The sequence below is a fragment of the Phoca vitulina genome, unplaced genomic scaffold (genome assembly GCF_004348235.1).
Source record: "Phoca vitulina isolate PV1807 unplaced genomic scaffold, GSC_HSeal_1.0 scaffold12, whole genome shotgun sequence".
NCBI classification, from domain to species: domain Eukaryota; kingdom Metazoa; phylum Chordata; class Mammalia; order Carnivora; family Phocidae; genus Phoca; species Phoca vitulina.
In genome coordinates this window covers 13892068-13909772 of record NW_022589715.1, presented here as the reverse complement: position 1 = coordinate 13909772, position 17705 = coordinate 13892068, and the positions used below count along the sequence as shown (strand labels likewise).

Genomic DNA, 17705 nt, shown 5'->3' with positions numbered 1-17705 from the left:
TTTTGCCTTAAATGCCAAAATATTTTATATTTCAGTACAAGTAGCATTTATGTGCCAGGTTTTTTTTTTAAAGATTTATTTACTTATTTATTTGAGAGAGAGAAAGCAGGGGGGAGGGGCAGAGGGAGAGGGAGAGTCTCAAGCAGACTCCGAGATGAGCACTTGCTGAGCCCATGGAAAGCTCGATCTCACAACCCTGAGATAATGACCTAAGCCGAAGTCAGATGCTTAACCGACTGAGCCACCCAGGCGCCCCTGTGCCACATATTTTTAGTCGTATTAAACAGTTACAGTTTTCTTCCAGATTGTCCTCAGCTCATTTAAATTGATAGGCTTATGAGGCACCTGGCTGGCTCAATTGGTGGAGCATACAACTCTTGATCTTGGGTTGTGAGTTCAAGCCCCACGTTGGAGATTACTTTAAAAAAATAAAATCTTTAAAATGGGCGCCTGGGTGGCTCGTCAGTTAATCGTCTGCCTTTGGCTCAGGTCATGGTCTCAGGGTCCTGGGATTGAGCCCTATGCCAGGCTCCCGGCTCAGTGGAGAGTCTGCTTCTCCTTCTTCCTCTGCCCCTCCCCCCTGTTTGAGGTCTCCCTCTCTCCCTCTCTCAAATAAATAAATAAAATCTTTAAAAATAATTAAATAAACGGGGCTCCTGGGTGGTGCAGTGGGTTGAGCATTGGACTCTTGGTTTCCGCTCAGGTCATGATCTCAGGGTCGTGAGATTGGGCTCCGTGCTCTGCACAGAGGTCTGCTTAAGACTGTCTGTCCCTCTCCCCCTCAAATAAATAAATGTTTAAAAATAAAATAAATAGGTAGGTAGGTAGGTAGATAGACAGGCTTACTAACTCAGTGATACTGTTTCCCGTATGGTTAAGTGGAAGAGAGCCCAAATAAAGGAGGCAGTTGAAAAAGGAAGAAAGGTAGGGAACTGTGCTAATGTGAGCTTCAATTGCTATCCTGAAGATTTGTGCTTTGCCTCCATTTTCTTCTGTTGGGGGAAATTAGTATTTATGTCAGGATCATCTTCAGATGAGGAGGAATCTCCCTGGTTCCAAGAGGAAAGGGAAGAAGTGCTCTTGTTATGCCTTGGACACTCGTCTCCAGTTTTTAGGGACCAGATTGCAACCGCTAGTTGAGACTTGTACTTTCTGTTGACTAACCTACAGTCACAGCAGATTCCCAGGTGCAGGTGAGGTTTCTGCTCCTGGCTCACAGCCTTCTGCCAAGTTGTTTGTAGGTGAAAGGTTGAGAGGTGCCTGGTGGCTCAGTCAGTTAAGTGGCCAACTCTTTTTTTTTTTTTAAGATTTTATTTATTTATTTGACAGAGAGAGGCACAGCGAGAGAGGGAACACAGGCAGGGGGAGTGGGAGAGGGAGAAGCAGGCTTCCCGCCCAGCAGGGAGCCCGATGTGGGGCTCGATCCCAGGACCCTGGGATCATGACCTGAGCCGAAGGCAGACGCTTAACGACTGAGCCACCCAGGTGCCCCAAGTGGCCAACTCTTGATTTCGGCTCAGGTCATGATCTCAGGGTTGTGAGATGGAACCCCGCCTCGGGCTCCGCGCTCAGCGGGGAGTCTGCTTGAGATTCTCTCTCTCGCTCTTCCTCTGCTCCTCCCCCTGCTCAGGCTCTCATTCTCTCTCTCTAATAAATAAATAAATCTTATAAAAAGAAAAGAGGGGCACCTGGGTGGCTCATTTGGTTAAGCATCTGACTTCAGCTCAGGGTTCTGGGATCGAGTCCTGTAAGGAGCTCTGTGCTCAGCAGGAAGTCTGCTTCTCCCTCTCCCTCTGCCCCTCCCCCTGCTTATGCTCTCTCTCTCTCTCTCTCTCTCTCCTCTCTCAAATAAATGAAATCTTTAAAGACAAAGAAAGTTTGACCAAGTTGCTTGAAACGAGGCCCTGCAGGGTGAAGAGTCCGTGAAGCCGGGCGTCAGTGAGGGGGAGGGGTGACACAGCCCTTGTCAGCACCATAAGAGCAGTCCCTGCTGCCGCCCCACTCTCTTCTTTGTTCAGCCGCTTTCTCCCTCTTCATCTCCGAGGGTCCAGCATGCTGGAATGAGTTTTATTCTCTTCACCATCCAAGGCCAAGCAGTCTGTATCCTGGTGAAGTTATCTAGCTTGGAAGCCCTGAGGCTCGGGGTCTCGGTCCACCCCAGATGGGGCTGGCAAGATTGAATTTCCCAGAAGTCCAGACCCATGTCACCTGCTGCCACTACCCTCTGCCCTGCTGGACCCGAACCCAGGCCTGTGGCAGTGACGCTAGCTAACACGTACCGAGTACTGACCTGTGGGCCATATACCTCTCCCCGCCCTCCCTCGCCCCTAGCAGCTGAAGAGTTGCACCATCCTCCAGCAGTCCCGTGAGTGATGACACGGGGTACAGTGTCATCTGTGTGCAGCTGGGGAGTGCGGACAGGAAGTGCTCGCCAGCAGTTTGGCTCTGGAGTTGCTCTCAGCAGCTTTCTCTGCCTCAGTTTCTGTTAGTGTTTTGAGTTTCTGGTAGTATTTTATTTTATTTTATTTTATTTACAAGTATACTTTCAAAACAGGTCATTGCCCTGCGATATCCTCAGTCAAGACTGCGTGGCCAAGAGGAGCTGCCCTCTCACTCTTACCACTGGGGCTGGAGGCTGGAGGGGTCACGATTTGGGGTCTTGGACTGCAGTTTCTCCGTTTTCTCCATGTTGTGTTAATTTCCTCTCTAGCAAATGGGAAAAGCCAGCAGCAGGACGTACCGCCAGCAGTCCGGGTTGGAGTGACAGTTGTGGTTTGGAGAAAGGGCTGTGTGGTGGCTACAGAGAACCTGTCTCGCTGCTTTTTCTCTCCTGCTCCCCCGCCCATGTCCGGTGCTTTCATTCATTAGCAGACATTTGTTGAACACCTGCCCTGTGTGGAGCATTGCACTAGGTTCTGGAGAACGCTGTCCTCAGGTGGCTCCCAGTGTAGTGGGAGAGACAGTCACGACACTGAGGAGCCTGAGTATCGGGTTCACAGAGGCCCACTGGCTCCCTCTGCAAACTTAATGAAGTCAGGGAAGGTGGCTGGCTGAGGGTAACATCAGAGTTCCCTGGAGGATGAGGAACAAGAGCAGCACAGGGGTTGGGACCAGAAGGTGCAGGCACCTGGGGCGACTGCAGGGGGAGAGCTGTCTGAGCAAAGGCACAGAAGCTGGGAGGGGCTGAGGAAGTCCTGGGAGTTCTGGATGCCCTAGGGCACAGCTACGGGTGGAAGAAAGATCCAAACTGTGAAAGTATTTAGATGCTGTGCTGAAGAGTTTGGGTTTTATCTGGAGAGTTATGAAGAATCCCTGGAGGGTTTTGAGCAGGGTTGACATCAGATCTGCCTATTCGAACGCTCACTCTGGCAGCCTTGTGGAGAGGGTATCTGAGGGCAGCGGGACCCAGGGTGGACAGACAAGGCTTGGGCTGCAGCAGCAATCCCATCCGGACGTCCCTGGGTCTCAGAGGGTCTCCTTTTCTCACTCTTGCAGTTGTGAGTGCGGAGGTGCTCAGAGCCCAAGAAGAATGGGAAGCTGTGGACAACATCCGGGCAGAGACAGGTAACTGCAGGAATGGCGCTGTGCTGCTGAGAAAGGCACCATCCATGTGTGGCTAACGTTTCTGTGACCCTGGGATTAGGAGAATTCCTGAGAGTTCTCATTTTAGCTCCCTGACATAGAATAAAATATCTTTCCAAATCCACCTCTGGAGGAAATGGGAATGAACGCCATGGGAAAAGGGCTGCCACCTGCTCAGACCTGAGAGAAGACAGGGAGGACCTTGGTCAGGGTCTCCTTCCGCAGGGTGATGAGGTTGAGCAGAAGGATGGAGGCAGGCAGCCAGGGAGAACAGGTTGTTCACAGTACAAGGAAGTCTCTGGAGATAGGGGTTGAAGCCATCTGCTAGAAGGCTCCGAGGGCTGGGTAAAAATTCTCCCTCCCTTTTCTGACAGGTTTGGACGGAGCTATGGGAGGGTAGAGCTTGGACCCATATCTAGCTTGAGCTCTACTTGGGCTCCTGGACAGTCATTACAGTGGACTGTGTCAGTCATCCCCGAAATTGCTGATACGTTCATTCCCTGTGGACTGTACCAGAAGATGGAGAGGAGGTCATCCATATACAGGGTGTGAGAAAGGGCAAAGTGGAAGTGAGGAAAGGCCCCTAAACAGACCTTGGCATGCTCCCACATGGGGACCTACTCCAGGCAGTGACTTGCCTCCTCACAGATGAGTGGAATGGTACCCCCTGTCCCTACTCACTGCAGAGGTTGGCCTAGCAAGCCTCTGAATAGCCCGGTCTACGAAGGGGCCTGGCCCAGCAGAGAATGCCAGCCCCTTAAAGAAGAGTGGTTTGAGCTGTAGATATCTGATGTCTGCCACTGAAAGCCAGTGTCTGGCTTAGAGGTGACAACCCGAAGGCCCTCAGTAAATGTTCGCTGACAGAATGACCACCGTTACAAGTCTGAGAGTGTCTTCCCTTTTGCCACAGGGAGCCAGGCCAGCGCAGACCAGCCTGGGCAGCTGATCTCCTTCAGTGAGGCTCTGCAGCATTTCCAGACCGTGGACCTCTCTTCTTTCAAGGTGTGAAAGTAGGGAGGTTTGGGGTCTCAGGCAAAACACCTTCTTCCCAGGAGCCAGGTTTCTATCCCACCAGCCTAGGGCACTGGGCAAGCAAGGTGGAAGCTTCCAGTTGAAGACCTTACCTCATCTAAGAAATCTTAGAGCACAGAATCAGCGGTAGCCAAGGACCCAGGCTTCATGCAGGACCCCAGTGGCCTTTTTGGGACTGTGTCCCCAGAGCTCTTGTGGCCCTGCCTTACACAGGTCTGTGTAGCTGCTCCCTCCTCTTCCCTCTTAGGGATGGGGAGGTCTGGAATCAAATGCTAGACAGTTCCTTAGGGAAGCAAGGCATTCTGTCTAGAAAGCTGAGTAAGTCATGGCCATTCACTCTTCCATTCCTTCAGGGAACCAGAAATTATTTGGGAATTTTAAAAATATGTGGGATTGGAAAAAGAAGAAACATTGAGGAGAATAAAAACTGGTGGGCTTTCTGGGGCATCTTGAGTGACTAAGAGTAGTTTTAGAAGATTGTGATTTCAGATCTTCAACCTAAAACCTGGTTCAGGAGAGGCTGAAAAGTCAAGAACCATGGGTGATTTATGGGACTCAGAGGGCCAGAAACTACCAAAATCAGAATATTCTAAGACCTGCAGCAGTGGCCCTTGAGCAATAAGTCAGCATGACCTGGTTTAGGAGGTGCCCTTGTGGTATGGACAGAATGCTCCAGCAAACCCTCAGGTATCCAGCTCCAAAAAGTCCCCACTAACCTCCCCTCCTCACTGGCTCTCTCACCCTGGAAGTTGAGAGGACTGCTAGGCTTTATCATTTATGCCCTCTGCAGAGAGAGAGACCTACAAAAGGTAAAGCGGCCCTGCTGGGAAACCTGACCTGGCTTTGTCAGACCAAGCAGGGGTCCCCATGCCAGCCATCTCTGGCAGTCAGTGGGAAGTAGCTCTGGAGAAGCCCAAAGGAGCAAATGCGGACAACGGGCTAATAATGCCTATACTTGGGGACATCTCTTTTCTTTTCTTTTCTTTTTTAAGATTTTATTTATTTATTAAAGAGAGAGCAGGAATGGGGAGGGGGGGAGCAGAGGGAGAGGGAGAAGCAGACTCCCTGCTGAGCAGGGAGCTGGACGTGGGGCTCGATCCCAGGACCCCGAGATCATGACCTGAGCTGACGGCAGACACTTAACCAGCTGAGCCACCCAGGCACCCCGGGGACATCTCTTCTACTTACAAAAATCCTGGGACCCAGCAGAGCCTGTCTCTAGAGATGGAGCAGGTGCTTCACAGTTCCTGCCCCCTTCCAAGGCCCAGAGACCAGCCAGTTAGTTGGTGGAGCTACTTCTTTCTGCAAGAACAGTCCCTGTACTGAACCTGATGGTAAGTTCATTAGAGCAGGTGAACCCAGGCCTCTGCCCATTGCCTGCAACTTCCTCCCCAGAAAAGAATCCAGCCAACTATTCGAAGGACGGGGCTCGCCGCCCTCCGGCACTGCCTCTTCGGGCCTCCGAAGCTCCACCAGGGTCTCCGAGAAGAAAGGGACTTGGTCCTGACCATTGCTCAGTGTGAGTGCACAGGTGCTGCCCCGAGGCAGATGCTGAATATGTGGTCAAGCAGAGAGCACTGTTTGCCCTCCTGTTGCGGAGGCTAAGCCAGAGGTCTTGCATGTACCGTGTTGGCAGGGAGAGCGGGAGCTACGGGGTGAAAATGTGGGAGAACACAGTCTCTTGAGTACAATCCAGATCTATCTTGTCTGAACCATTCTCTGAGAAACACTCAGTCCTCCCCTGAGGGGCAGGCAGTCTGACAGAGTGTTTTCGGGCAGGTGGCCTGGATAGCCAAGACCCAGTGCATGGCCAAGTCCTCCAAACCATCTACAAGAAGCTGACTGGCTCCAAGTTTGACTGTGCCCTCCACGGAGACCACTGGGAAGATCTGGGCTTTCAGGGTAAGAGACAGCAGTTGTTCATCTTTTTTTCCTTGACCCCTGAATCCAGGACTAGAATGAGAGCCCAGATAGTCCTCTTCCTGTCGTGCTAGCGCCCTGAGGTAGGATATCCAGGGGAGAGGGTACAGGAAATGCAAAGGCCCTGAGGTGAGCATGTTTATCATGCTTGAGAAATAGCGAGGAGTGTGGCTGAAGTGGAACGGTCCCTTGTGGCCTCATACAGGCCATTGTCGGACATTTACTCTAAGAGAGATGGAAAGCATCAGAGTGATAGGATTTGGTTTTTTCTTTTTTTCTCTTTCCTTTTAACACAGATGAAAATTTTGCTTTATACTGTTTTATTTTTTGAGTGAAACAAAATTATTTCAGCTGTCTTTGGATTATGCTACTCTTTTTTCAAAATCATATCAAGTTACATTTATGTGGAATAGGAAAATGTCCTCATTTAAAAAGGAAATTTTCTGTACCCATAATTATTTGGTTCATTGGTATTGACAACATGTTTAAGTCCCTCATCTATAATATAATTATCTTATTTTCCTGCATATGCAATGAGAATCATGTCAGTGTTACGATTTTTGTTTCAATCTTCAAACAATTTAGAAAACTCAAGAGGAGGAGCAAAGTCGGCTGTATTTACCCATATGCTTACTCTTTCCACTGTTCTGTTTTCCTTTCTTATTAGTCCAAGATTTCTCCTTTTATCATTTCCTTTCACTTTCAAGAACTTCCTTTAAGCATTTTCTAAAGTAGGTCTGCTGGTGATAAATTCTCTTGGTTTCCCTTCATCTAAGGAAATCTTGATTTCCCCTTCACTCCTCAAGGATCGTTTCTCTGGACAGAGAATTCCAGGTTGACAGTTTTTTTCTTGCAGCTCTTGCAAACTGTGCTACTTGCTTCTGGCCCCCATGAGAAAGCTTCTGTCATTTGCATTCTTTCTCCCTGAGACGCAAGGAGTTGTTTCTCCCTCTCTGCTTTCAAGATCTTTTAGAGTTTGCAGGAGTTTGACTGTGTTGTGTCTTAGTGTGGATTTCTTTGGGCTTACCCTACTGGGTTTGCTCAGCTTCTTGAATCTGTAGGTTTAATGTCATTTGCCAAATATGGTCTATCTTCAGCCATTATTACTTCACGTGCCTTTTTTCCTTAATTCCAGTGTAGTTCACATACAATGTTACATTAGTTTCATGTGAGTAATATAGTGATTCAGTAATTCCATACATCACCTAGTGCTCATCAAGATAAGTGTACTCTTAGCCCTTCACCTATTCACCCATCTCCCCACCTGCCTCCCCTCTGGTAACCATCTGTTCTCTATAGTTAAGAATCTGGGTTTTTTGTTTGTCTCTTTTTTTTTTCCCATTTGTTCATTTGTTTTGTTTCTTAAATTCCACGTGAGTGAATACTGGAAGTACTTTTCTCAGCCGCATACTTTCATACATACAAGCCGTCTCTTGTGGGGCTCAGATGACAGATGTTAGATCTTCTGCGCTGTTCCACAGGTGAGAGGCTGTGTTCATTTCTTTGGATCTCTGTTCTGTAACTCACAGATCTCCAGGGCTCTGCTCATTTTGTTTTGTTTTGTTTTTTCTCCCTATGTTCAACAGATTGGATAATTTCTATTGTTCCATCTTCTGTTTCACCAATTCTTTCCGCTGTTGTCTCTTTCCGCTGTTGTCTCTATTCTGCTCTTGAGCCCATCGAGTGAGTTTTTAATTTTAGTTATATTTTCTGGTTGTAAGTTTTTTATTTGGTTCTTTATACCTGATATTTCTTTACTGAGACTTCCTATTTTTACATTTTTTTTAAACTGTGTAATTATTTATCAAAGGCATTTTTATGATAACTGCTGTAGTAGTTTGTTCTATTGTTGCTGCAACAAATTACCACAAATTTAGTAGCTTGAAACAACACAAACTTATTAAAGTTAATTTATTTATTCAAGTAATCTGTACACCCAACATGGGGCTCAAGCTCACAACACTGAGATCAAGAATCACATGCTCTTCCAATGGAGCCAGCCAAGCACCCCACAAAACAAACTTACTGTCTTATAGCTCCGTAGCTCCGGGGTCTGACACAGGTTCACTGGGGTAAGATCAGTGTGGCAGAGGGCTGCATTCCTTTTTGGAGACTCTAGGAAAAACTCCATTTCCTGGCCTTTTCTATCTTCTAGAGGCCACGTTCACTCCTCCTCCTCCAAAGCCAGGAACAGAGCATCTCCCTGAGCCTGGTTTTGTCCTCACATCTCTTTCTCTGATTCTGTGCTTCTGCCTCCTTCTCTCACTTTTAAGGACTCTTCTGAATACCTTGGGCCCACCCAGAGAATCCGGGATAATCTCCCTATCTGCAGATCGGCAACCTTAATTCTACCTATGATCTTAACTTCCTCTTGCCATGCAACAAAATACATTCCTAGGTTCTAGGGATTCGGACAAGGACGTCTTTGGAGGGGCCATTATTCTGCCTATAACTGCTGCTTTAAAATCCTTGTCAGGTAATTCCAACATCTGTGTTATCTCAGTGTTGCTATCTATTAAGTATCTTTTCTCATTCGAATTAAGATTTTCGTAGTTCTTGATGTAACAAATGATTTTTTTTTATTGTATCCTGGACATTTGGGGTATTACGTAATGACACTCTGGATCTGCTGTAAACCTTTTATTTTAGCAGGCATCCTCTGACACCGCGCCAGTGGGGGAAGGAGGGTGTCACCTCATTACTGCTGGGCAGGGGTAGAAATTTAGGTACCCCATTTGGCCTCTGCTGGTTCCACTGGCTAAGAGGGGGCACAGGTGCCTCATTACATGACCCATTACAGGAGTCCCATGTGGACTCCACTGACATCACAAGGGTGTGGGGCTCAGTCCAGGCTCCCCAATATGCTCACACTACCTTGGTGAAGCTAAGGGACACCTCATTACAGTCAGGCAGGGGTGGCCAAGCCCTTGAAGCTCATGGGAGAAGGGACTTCATTTGGCATTGCTCACCATCACCCTTCAGTTACTCATCTCGGTTACAGGAGCGAATCCAGCCACAGACCTGAGAGGAGCAGGCTTCCTTGCCCTCCTGCACCTGCTGTACCTGGTGATGGACTCAAAGACCTTGCTGATGGCCCAGGAGATTTTCCGCCTGTCTCATCACCATATCCAGGTGGGGCTTTGCGGGGAAGCCAGAGGAGAGGGCTGTGGAGACTTTGTGGGTGCAGGGTGCTCCTAAGCAACCAGGAGGGTCTCACGGGGGCTGTCCGTAGTTGCTCAAGGCTCTCAAGACAGCCGAGGCAAACCAGGACCAGGCTTCCCCCACTAGCCTGACCTGCACTAGAATCTGAGCTCCACCACTTGTTAGCGTGTGTCTCAAGCAAGTGCTTCAACTCCTCAGAGCCTTGGTTTTTTCTGTAGAAATCTGTAGAATGGAAATCATGGACACTTCAGCTGTCCAATTAGGAAAATTAAATGAGATGTGTACAAAGGCACTAGGCATAGCTGTGATGCTAATGTGTCAACTCACTGTCCTCCCTGAGGACATCCCTTAAACAGTACTAATAGGTTCTCCTAACCCTGAAGGAGGAGAGGTCGCCTGTATGTGCCCCAGAGGAGATTTACCTGTGAGGGTCAAGGGACACATGGTCTTACTGATAGTCCAGAAGTGGCTTCTGTAGCCTTTGGTTTGTCCAAGCCTTCTCTGGTGTTGGGTTTAATGGTTTTCCCAGGCAGTAAAAGGTGGTAGTCCCGCTGTTTTAGAAAACAAATCTGACCCATATCCTGCCATTCACCTATGCCACATGCTGGCACCTGCAATTCATCCACTAAACAAATTTCTATTCAGCATTCCCTATGCTAGTTATTGTGCTTAGTGCTTGGGGTACATCAGTGAACAACGATCCTTCTACCAGAGAAGACAAGGCAGTGAGCCTAACACATAAATGGTAGAGTACATTCAAAGGTGGTGAGTGCTAAGGAGAAAAAACAAGTAGGGTAAGGTTAGGAGAATATGGAGAGTATTTTATGGGGTGCTCAGGGTAGCTCTCACAAGAGGGTGAGAGGTAAATCAGACCTTGAAGGAGGTGAAGATGTTGGCCCAGTTGGTGTCTGGGGGAGAGCATTCCACACAGAGGGAGCAGCTAGAGCAAAGGTCCTGAGGAAGGAATGTGTCTGGCACTTGAAGGGGTAGCAGGGAATCAGCTGGAACAGAAGGAGCCCAGGAGAGCAGTCAGAAGGGAGGTCCTACGGCTAACAGGGACCAGACGGCAGAGGGCCTGGTAGGCTATGATAAGGACTTTTGATTTTACTCTGAATAAAGTGAGGGTTTTCACAGCCTGGAATACATGATCCAACCTAACACTTTTAAGTGTATCGTATCAGCTGCTAGGTTGAGAATAGTCTATAGTGAGGGCTTTTATAATCAAGTCAGAGATGATGGGTATTTTCAGAGGAGGTGGTGTGAAGTGGTCAGATTCTGGATGTAGAATCTTGAGCTTATGGGCTTAAGAAAATAGAGCCAGTTGGGGTGCCTGGCTGGCTCAGTTGGAAGAGCATGTGACTCTTGATCTCGGGGTCGTGAGTTCAAGCCCCACATTGGGAGTAGAGTTTACTTAAAAAAAAAAGGAGAAGGAAGGAAGGGAGAGAGAGAGAAAGAAAGAAAGAGGAAGGAAGGAAGAGAGAGAGAAAGAAAAGAAGGAAGGAAAGAAAAAAGAAGGAAGGAAGGAAAGAAAAGAAAGAAGGAAGGAAAGAAAGAAAGAGGGAAAGAAAGAAAAAGAGAATGAAAAGAAAGAACGAAAAGAAAGGAAGGAAGGAAAGAAAGAAAGAGAAAGAAAGAAAGAAAGGAAAGAAAGAAAGAACCAGCATCTTTTTCTCATGGATTGATGATGGGTCTGAGAAAAAGAGATTTTTAGTCTGAGTAACTGGAAAGATAGAGTGGCCATTAACTGAAATGGAAAAGAAGGAGCAAGTTTGGGTGGGGTTCAGTTTGCCATACAAATTTCAGATTGAGGTTTTGCATTTTTGCATAACCTGATGGCCCGGGAGTGATGTACCCTTCTCTGTGCCTCAGCTCGGAATGTCTTACTACTGGGGTGGTTGGCTTGGGTCGTATGGTTAAGGTGATGTCTGCCAGGTTTCTCCACTGTAGTTATTATTTTTCCCTTTGTAATTAATGGGTATCTTGGGGAAGATACTTTGAGACTGTGCAAATATTCTGTTTTTCCTCAAACTTTGTTCTAATGGTGGATTTCTGTTTCCTTCATTTTCTCTCACGTTTATTAATTGGAAGAATTCCAATTGTCTGTGTTCTTCTATTTATTTATTCATTCGGTTACTTTTTGTATCAATGTGGGCTCCTGGATATTTATTTTATTCTATAACCAGGGCTCCTGGTTATAACCCAGTACTATTGTTACTTATTTTGTTGCTCACATTGTTTCAGCTTTGGCCATTTTAGAAGCTCCTTCAGGTCAGCACTTGCACCCTTTCCTATGCCCTGTTTTGTTTTGTTTTTTAATAAAGATTTTATTTATTTAATTTAGAGAGACAGAGACAGAGACAGAGAGAACATGAGCAGGGGAGGGGCGGAGAGGGAGAAGCAGGCTCCCCGCTGAGCAGGGAGCCCATGCAGGGCTCGACCCCAGGACCCTGAGATCATGACCTGAGCCAAAGGCAGATGCTTAACAACTGAGCCACCCAGGCGTGCCCCCCCACCTCATACCCTGTTTTGAGCACTTTTTGGCTTTCTGGACACCAGAAGATGCCATCTTATATTTTCCCTGTATGATTTCCAGCCCTGGAATTAACCACTTCTCCAAGGAGCTCTCGCTCCTTTAATTGGAGAATGACATTTAGAAAGTGTGAGCGGAGGGCCAGGTATGCACGCTGCTCGTAAGTTCTCACCCTTCTAGGCCCTCTGAGTGGACAGAGCCTGGAATCTAGGTCTGTGGCACGGGTTCGCTCGCAGCTCTGGTAGGAGCGGCCTGAGGTGGCGAGCTCGCCTGTCCCGACCCGGCTGCCCGGATACTGCCTGAGGGAGAGGAGTCCGCGAGTAAGGGGCTGCAGGTCACACCTGCAACATCGGAGTCAGATCATTTTACCTCAGAGGGCTGGAGTTGGGCAAGCCGGGGTTGCCAAAACAGACTGTTGCAGTAACAGCGTTGTTGGCCACGTGACGTAGTTCTCACGGTGTCTGCTGCTGCTTTTGTAACATGGGAAAATAATTCCAACGCTGCAGAATTATTCTGGGTTGGAGATAAACTATGTGAAGTGTCAAGTGCATTAGTCATTCGGTGAGTGTCAGTTATCAAGGTAACTTTTGATTTCCAAGAGTAAAAATACAGCACACACACACACACACATACACAACACACGCATGCACGCATGCGCGCAACACAACCGTTGGTGAGGTAGATGCCTTTTTTATTTTTAATTTATTTATGTGTGTGTGTGTGTGTATCTTAGGTGGATCCCTTTTTTTAACCCAAAAGTTCTTGAATACAGTCGGTTAATCATCTGACTCTTGGTTTCAGCTCAGGTCATGAGATCGAGCCCTCCGTCAGGCTCTGCGCTCAGCATGGAGTCTGCTTGCCCCTCTCCCTCTGCTCCTCTCCTTGCTCATGCTTTCTCACTCTCTCTCTCTCAAATAAAATCTTTAAAAAATTTTTTAAATAAAAATGAAAAAATAAATCTTAAGGCTTCACTTATGCCTGTCTATTCCAGGAAACACTGGAGGAGGCAAGAGTGGGACTTCATGAGTATCTGGTCTTGAGATATATTGAGGCCCCACAAGTTGAGAATGTGGGCATTTTCTGTGGTCTTCATGATGCAGGGAGGTAATTTCTGGGTTCAGTTTGAGAACTGCACCTGTTAGCTTCTGCAATGATGCAGTCTCGTGCAGCAACACTGCTTCACCATAATAGACTCCCAGAGGTTGAGGAGTACCTCAGCAATCTAGCCCCTCGTTTCATTTTATTTTATTTTATTTTATTTTTTAAAGATTTTATTTATTTGATAGAGAGAGAGACAGCGAGAGAGGGAACACAAGCAAGGGGAGTGGGAGAGGGAGAAGCAGGCCTCCTGCGGAGCAGGGAGCCCGACGCGGGGCTCGACCCCAGGACCCTGAGATCATGACCTGAGCCGAAGGCAGACACTTAATGACTGAGCCACCCAGGCACCCCTATTTTATTTTTTAAAAGATTTTTTTCATTTATTTGAGAGAGCATGAGCATGAATGGGGGGGAGGGGCAGAGGGGGAGGGAGAGAGAAGCAGACTCCCCACTGAGCACAAAGCCCTATGAGAGGCTCCATCCCAGAACCCCGAGATCATGACCTGAGCTGAAGTCAGACGCTTACCCAGCTGAGCCACCGAGGCACCCCCAGCCCCTCATTTTAGATGGAGGCCCAGAGAAGGGAAATGACTTGCCGAAGGTCTTACAACTAATTAATATTTCCTATAGGTCGTCTCTGACCTCAGTGTCTCCCTTCTTGTGATTTATGAAGGCTCTCTTATAAGAGCTTCCTGCAGAAATATGGAAGCCAGGATAGAGGGTTATTGCCAACTCAGAATTCCTCATTTGAATGAGGGGAGGGAGCAGGCCATTCAGATATCTGTGGGAGGAGCATCGCAGGCGGAGGCAGCAGCAGGAGGAAAGGAGATACTGGGAACTTGATCAGCAGGGACCCAGACTGACCAGTTTGACCAATCTGTTTCTCATCCCTTCACCTTCTGGCCTCTGTGGGATTTACTGGGGATTTATGTTTACTCCTCCACAATATGCATGTCAGACAAGAAGATAGAATAGCAGCTTAGCCTGATAAAGTAAGAGGGTTGGCACAGGCAGCAGGAAGCTAGACGCTAGTTCCATCTGTATTATTGAGCTATGATTTGAGACAAGTCACTTAGCCTCTCTGGGCCTTAGTTTGGCCTAAACAATTCCAAGGTCCCTTCCAGATTTATTGTATAATTCCTTGAACTATAAGCACTTCCAAGGTTTTAAAGTAACGCTTGACCTCGAGCCCTTATGAATCTTGAAAACACCATTTTCCAGGAGGCGTGTGTGAGATCAGAGGAGCAGCTAGGGGACACCGCCCCTGCCCGCAGCCAGTCCTGTTCTCTCCTGAGGGGAGGACTAAAGTTCCAGGTACCCGTGGTACATCCTGCTAAAAGGGAACTGGCCAAAAAATACAAGTGCCAGGGTGGGAGGAGGGCAGACTCCCATGAGTCCCGGCAGGGCTTAGCCCACGCCATGCTGAGAAGCGGAGCTCTTACACAGAGGCACAGGGCCCATCGGGCTACTTGCTGGTGGGTGAGGAAGCACCTTCTGATTGTGCTTAGTCACACACACACTTCTGTAGCCTTCTGAGCAGTCTCCATCCATTGTTTCATTCTGCCGACATGACAGGCCGGCGAAGAGGTAGGGCAGCGATGATCCTTACAAATCTGTTTTCCAGCAAAGGAATGTGAGGGTCAGAGAGGTAAAGCTAGTAAGTGGTGAAGCTGGGCCTGGGACCTGCCTCCTGACAGCAGGCCTAGCAGTGGGCTCCTTACAGCAGCGGTGGTCAGCCAGCAGCCCACTTCAGAGGCCCAGGCCCCTCCCCAAAACTACTGGGTCAAACTCCAGGGCTGCTGAAACCGTATCAGCAGCCCCCACAAAAGATGACTCGGTCTTCCTCGCTTTAGGATTCAAAGGTGGTTAAGCCCGAGTGTGAGGGATGAAGAGAAATGAAATCTTAAATGGAAACTCAAAATGGTCCAGGTCTGATGTTCTCTGCTGTCCCTCAGTCCATTTCCTAAACACAGCCTCCAGGTGGTATTTTGGTTCCAAGCAACACTTTTCAGGGCCAATGGAACTGCTGGAGAAAAGGAGACATTTAGATCTGAATTCCAGTTTTTCCCTACTTTTTAATCAGTGGGCTTGGTAAGAATGTTCCCAAGAGTGAGTGAATGCTAGTTTTAGATCCTCTGTTAATTATGTTGCTACCATATTCTTGTTCCTATATTTATTTTTAGACTGAGAAAAGGCAAGGGAGGGGGCAGTCTTATACAAGGATGTGGTAGGTAGGCAGTACGTGAAGGCGTGACTGCGTGGCGGCGGACCTCAGCCGCTCACGTTGGGGCAAGGGTGATGATGGTGGGCAGTTGTTAGCACCTCCTCGGGCCAGCCCTGTGCTTAGTACTGTGCATATGTGATCTAAATTACTTCCGACAGGAACTCTGGGAGGGGGTCCGGGGAGAGATAATAGAAAATGTGAATTGTAGGTAATAAAACCTATCTTGTAGAGTGTATGTGATGTGAGTGACTTGACCCCACCCAGCATGGCACGTGTGTCAGGGTCCCCAGGACCACCCCCAGGTCGATGATGTGCTGGGAGGACTCACGGGACTTGGCCTGCAGTCGTACGCACAGCTGTGATTTAGTCCAGCAAAAGCAAAACCAGCAGAGGGAAGGAGTGCATGGGACAAATCTATGGAAATCAGGCGTGGGCTTCCTTCCAAGAGTCCTCTCCCGGTTGAATCACACGGAACATGCTTAATTCCTCCAGCATCGAATTGTGCAGCATGGGAAACATTGTCAGCCGGGGGAGCTCAGTATAGAGAGATTCAATGCCCAAGGTTTTTATGGGGGGCAGTCGTGCACACACCATCTGTGTAGCACATACCCAAATGCCAGAATCACGGAGAAAAGGCAGATATTCAGCATAAACCATATTGTTTGTACAAACAGCTGAGGCGCATGAATCATCCTGAGGGAATGGTGGGAACCCTCCTCAAATCCAGGTTCCCAGGTGCCAGCCAGGGGCCACCCTTGCAAGCAGGCCTTTCTAAAGACAGAGTCTCAGATCCTGGTGCGTTAATTCTCTGCTGCACAGCACTCAAAGGTACTTCCTTTTTGGTTTTAAGAAATGGGAAAGCTAGGGCACCTGGTGGCTCAGATGGTTAAGCGTCTGCCTTCAGCTCAGGTCATGATCCTGGGGTCCTGGGATCGAGTCCCGCACTGGGCTCCCTGCTAGGCAGGGAGCCTGCTTCTCCCTCTGCTTCTGCCTCTCTCTCTCTCTCTCTGACTCTCATGAATAAATAAATAAAACATTAAAAAAATTAAATTAAAAAAACTTAAAAAAAAAAAATGGGAAAGCTAAGTTTCATATAGTGCAGGTGGCCTTCCTAAGGACACAAAGCCAGTAGGTGGTCAGGCCAAGATCTGGAACCCAGATGCCACAGAAGACCCCGAGAAAATTCTTTATGGAGCAGAAGACCCTCGACAGTTCAGTGCTGTCAGATAGAACTTTCTGCAGTGAAGAGACGGTAATATATCAGCACTGTTCGATGTAGTAGCTACTGAGCGCATGTGGCTATTGAGCACTTGAAATATGGTTAATAGGACTAAAGAGTTGAGGTTTTTTCAACTAAGGAGTTGAATTTTTTTAATTTTGCTTAATTTTTTAAAAACGATTTTATTTATTTGAGAGAGAGCGCGCACAAGCAGGGCGGTGGGTGGTGGGGGGGCGGAGGGAGCGGGAGAAGCAGACTCCCCACTGAACAGGGAGCCTGACACGGGGCTCGATCCCAGGACCCTGAGATCATGACCTGAGCCAAAGGCAGACAGTTCACCGACTGAGCCACCCAGGTGCCCCAAAGTTGTTTAATTTTTAATTAATTTAAACTTAAATGGTTCTCTGTGGCTACTTGCTGTCATACTGGACAGCACAGTTATGCATCATAATGTAATGGCTTTTCTTCTCAGGGGAAGTAGATGGGATAGACTTTGGCTCTTGCTAAACTAATGAGTGCACTGATCTGTGGGTCCCTCTCAGTGGGTGTCCTTGGGTATGTGCAGCAGTGGAAACTAACATGTAATATATGGAAATGCCCTGGGAAAAGCCCCTTTTCATTTTCTTAGGTTTTGTTATTAAAGAATAGGAAGGATGGGGCGCCTGGGTGGCTTGGTGGGTTTAGTGTCCGACTCTTGGTCTCAGCTCAGGTCTTGATCTCAGGGTCATGAGTTCAAGCCCCGCTTTGGGCTCCACACTGGGCATGGAGCCTACTTAAAAAAAAAAGAGAAAAGAAAAGAAAAGAAAGGAGCTTGCCCCTCCAAAAATAAAGCATTAAAGTAGACCCCACAGCGGATTCTGAGGCCCCTCCTGGGGAAGCAGCCCCGGTGAACCCCATGCTGCCCCCTCTTTGACCCGCACAGCTAGTTCTCAGGCCTC

General features: G+C 48.0%; 1 protein-coding gene across 6 annotated transcripts in view; it reads left to right on the top strand.

Moving 5' to 3' along the window:
- Positions 1–17705, top strand: part of ELMOD3 (ELMO domain containing 3) — a 29818-nt gene that overhangs the window by 7619 nt on the left and 4494 nt on the right. For all 6 annotated transcript variants that reach the window (XM_032410565.1, XM_032410566.1, XM_032410567.1 and 3 more), the window contains 5 exons: positions 3496–3564; positions 4493–4584; positions 6010–6133; positions 6394–6516; positions 9536–9666. In XM_032410565.1, the coding sequence (XP_032266456.1) occupies positions 3496–3564; positions 4493–4584; positions 6010–6133; positions 6394–6516; positions 9536–9666 (539 nt within the window). The remainder of the gene's footprint in view (positions 1–3495; positions 3565–4492; positions 4585–6009; positions 6134–6393; positions 6517–9535; positions 9667–17705) is intronic.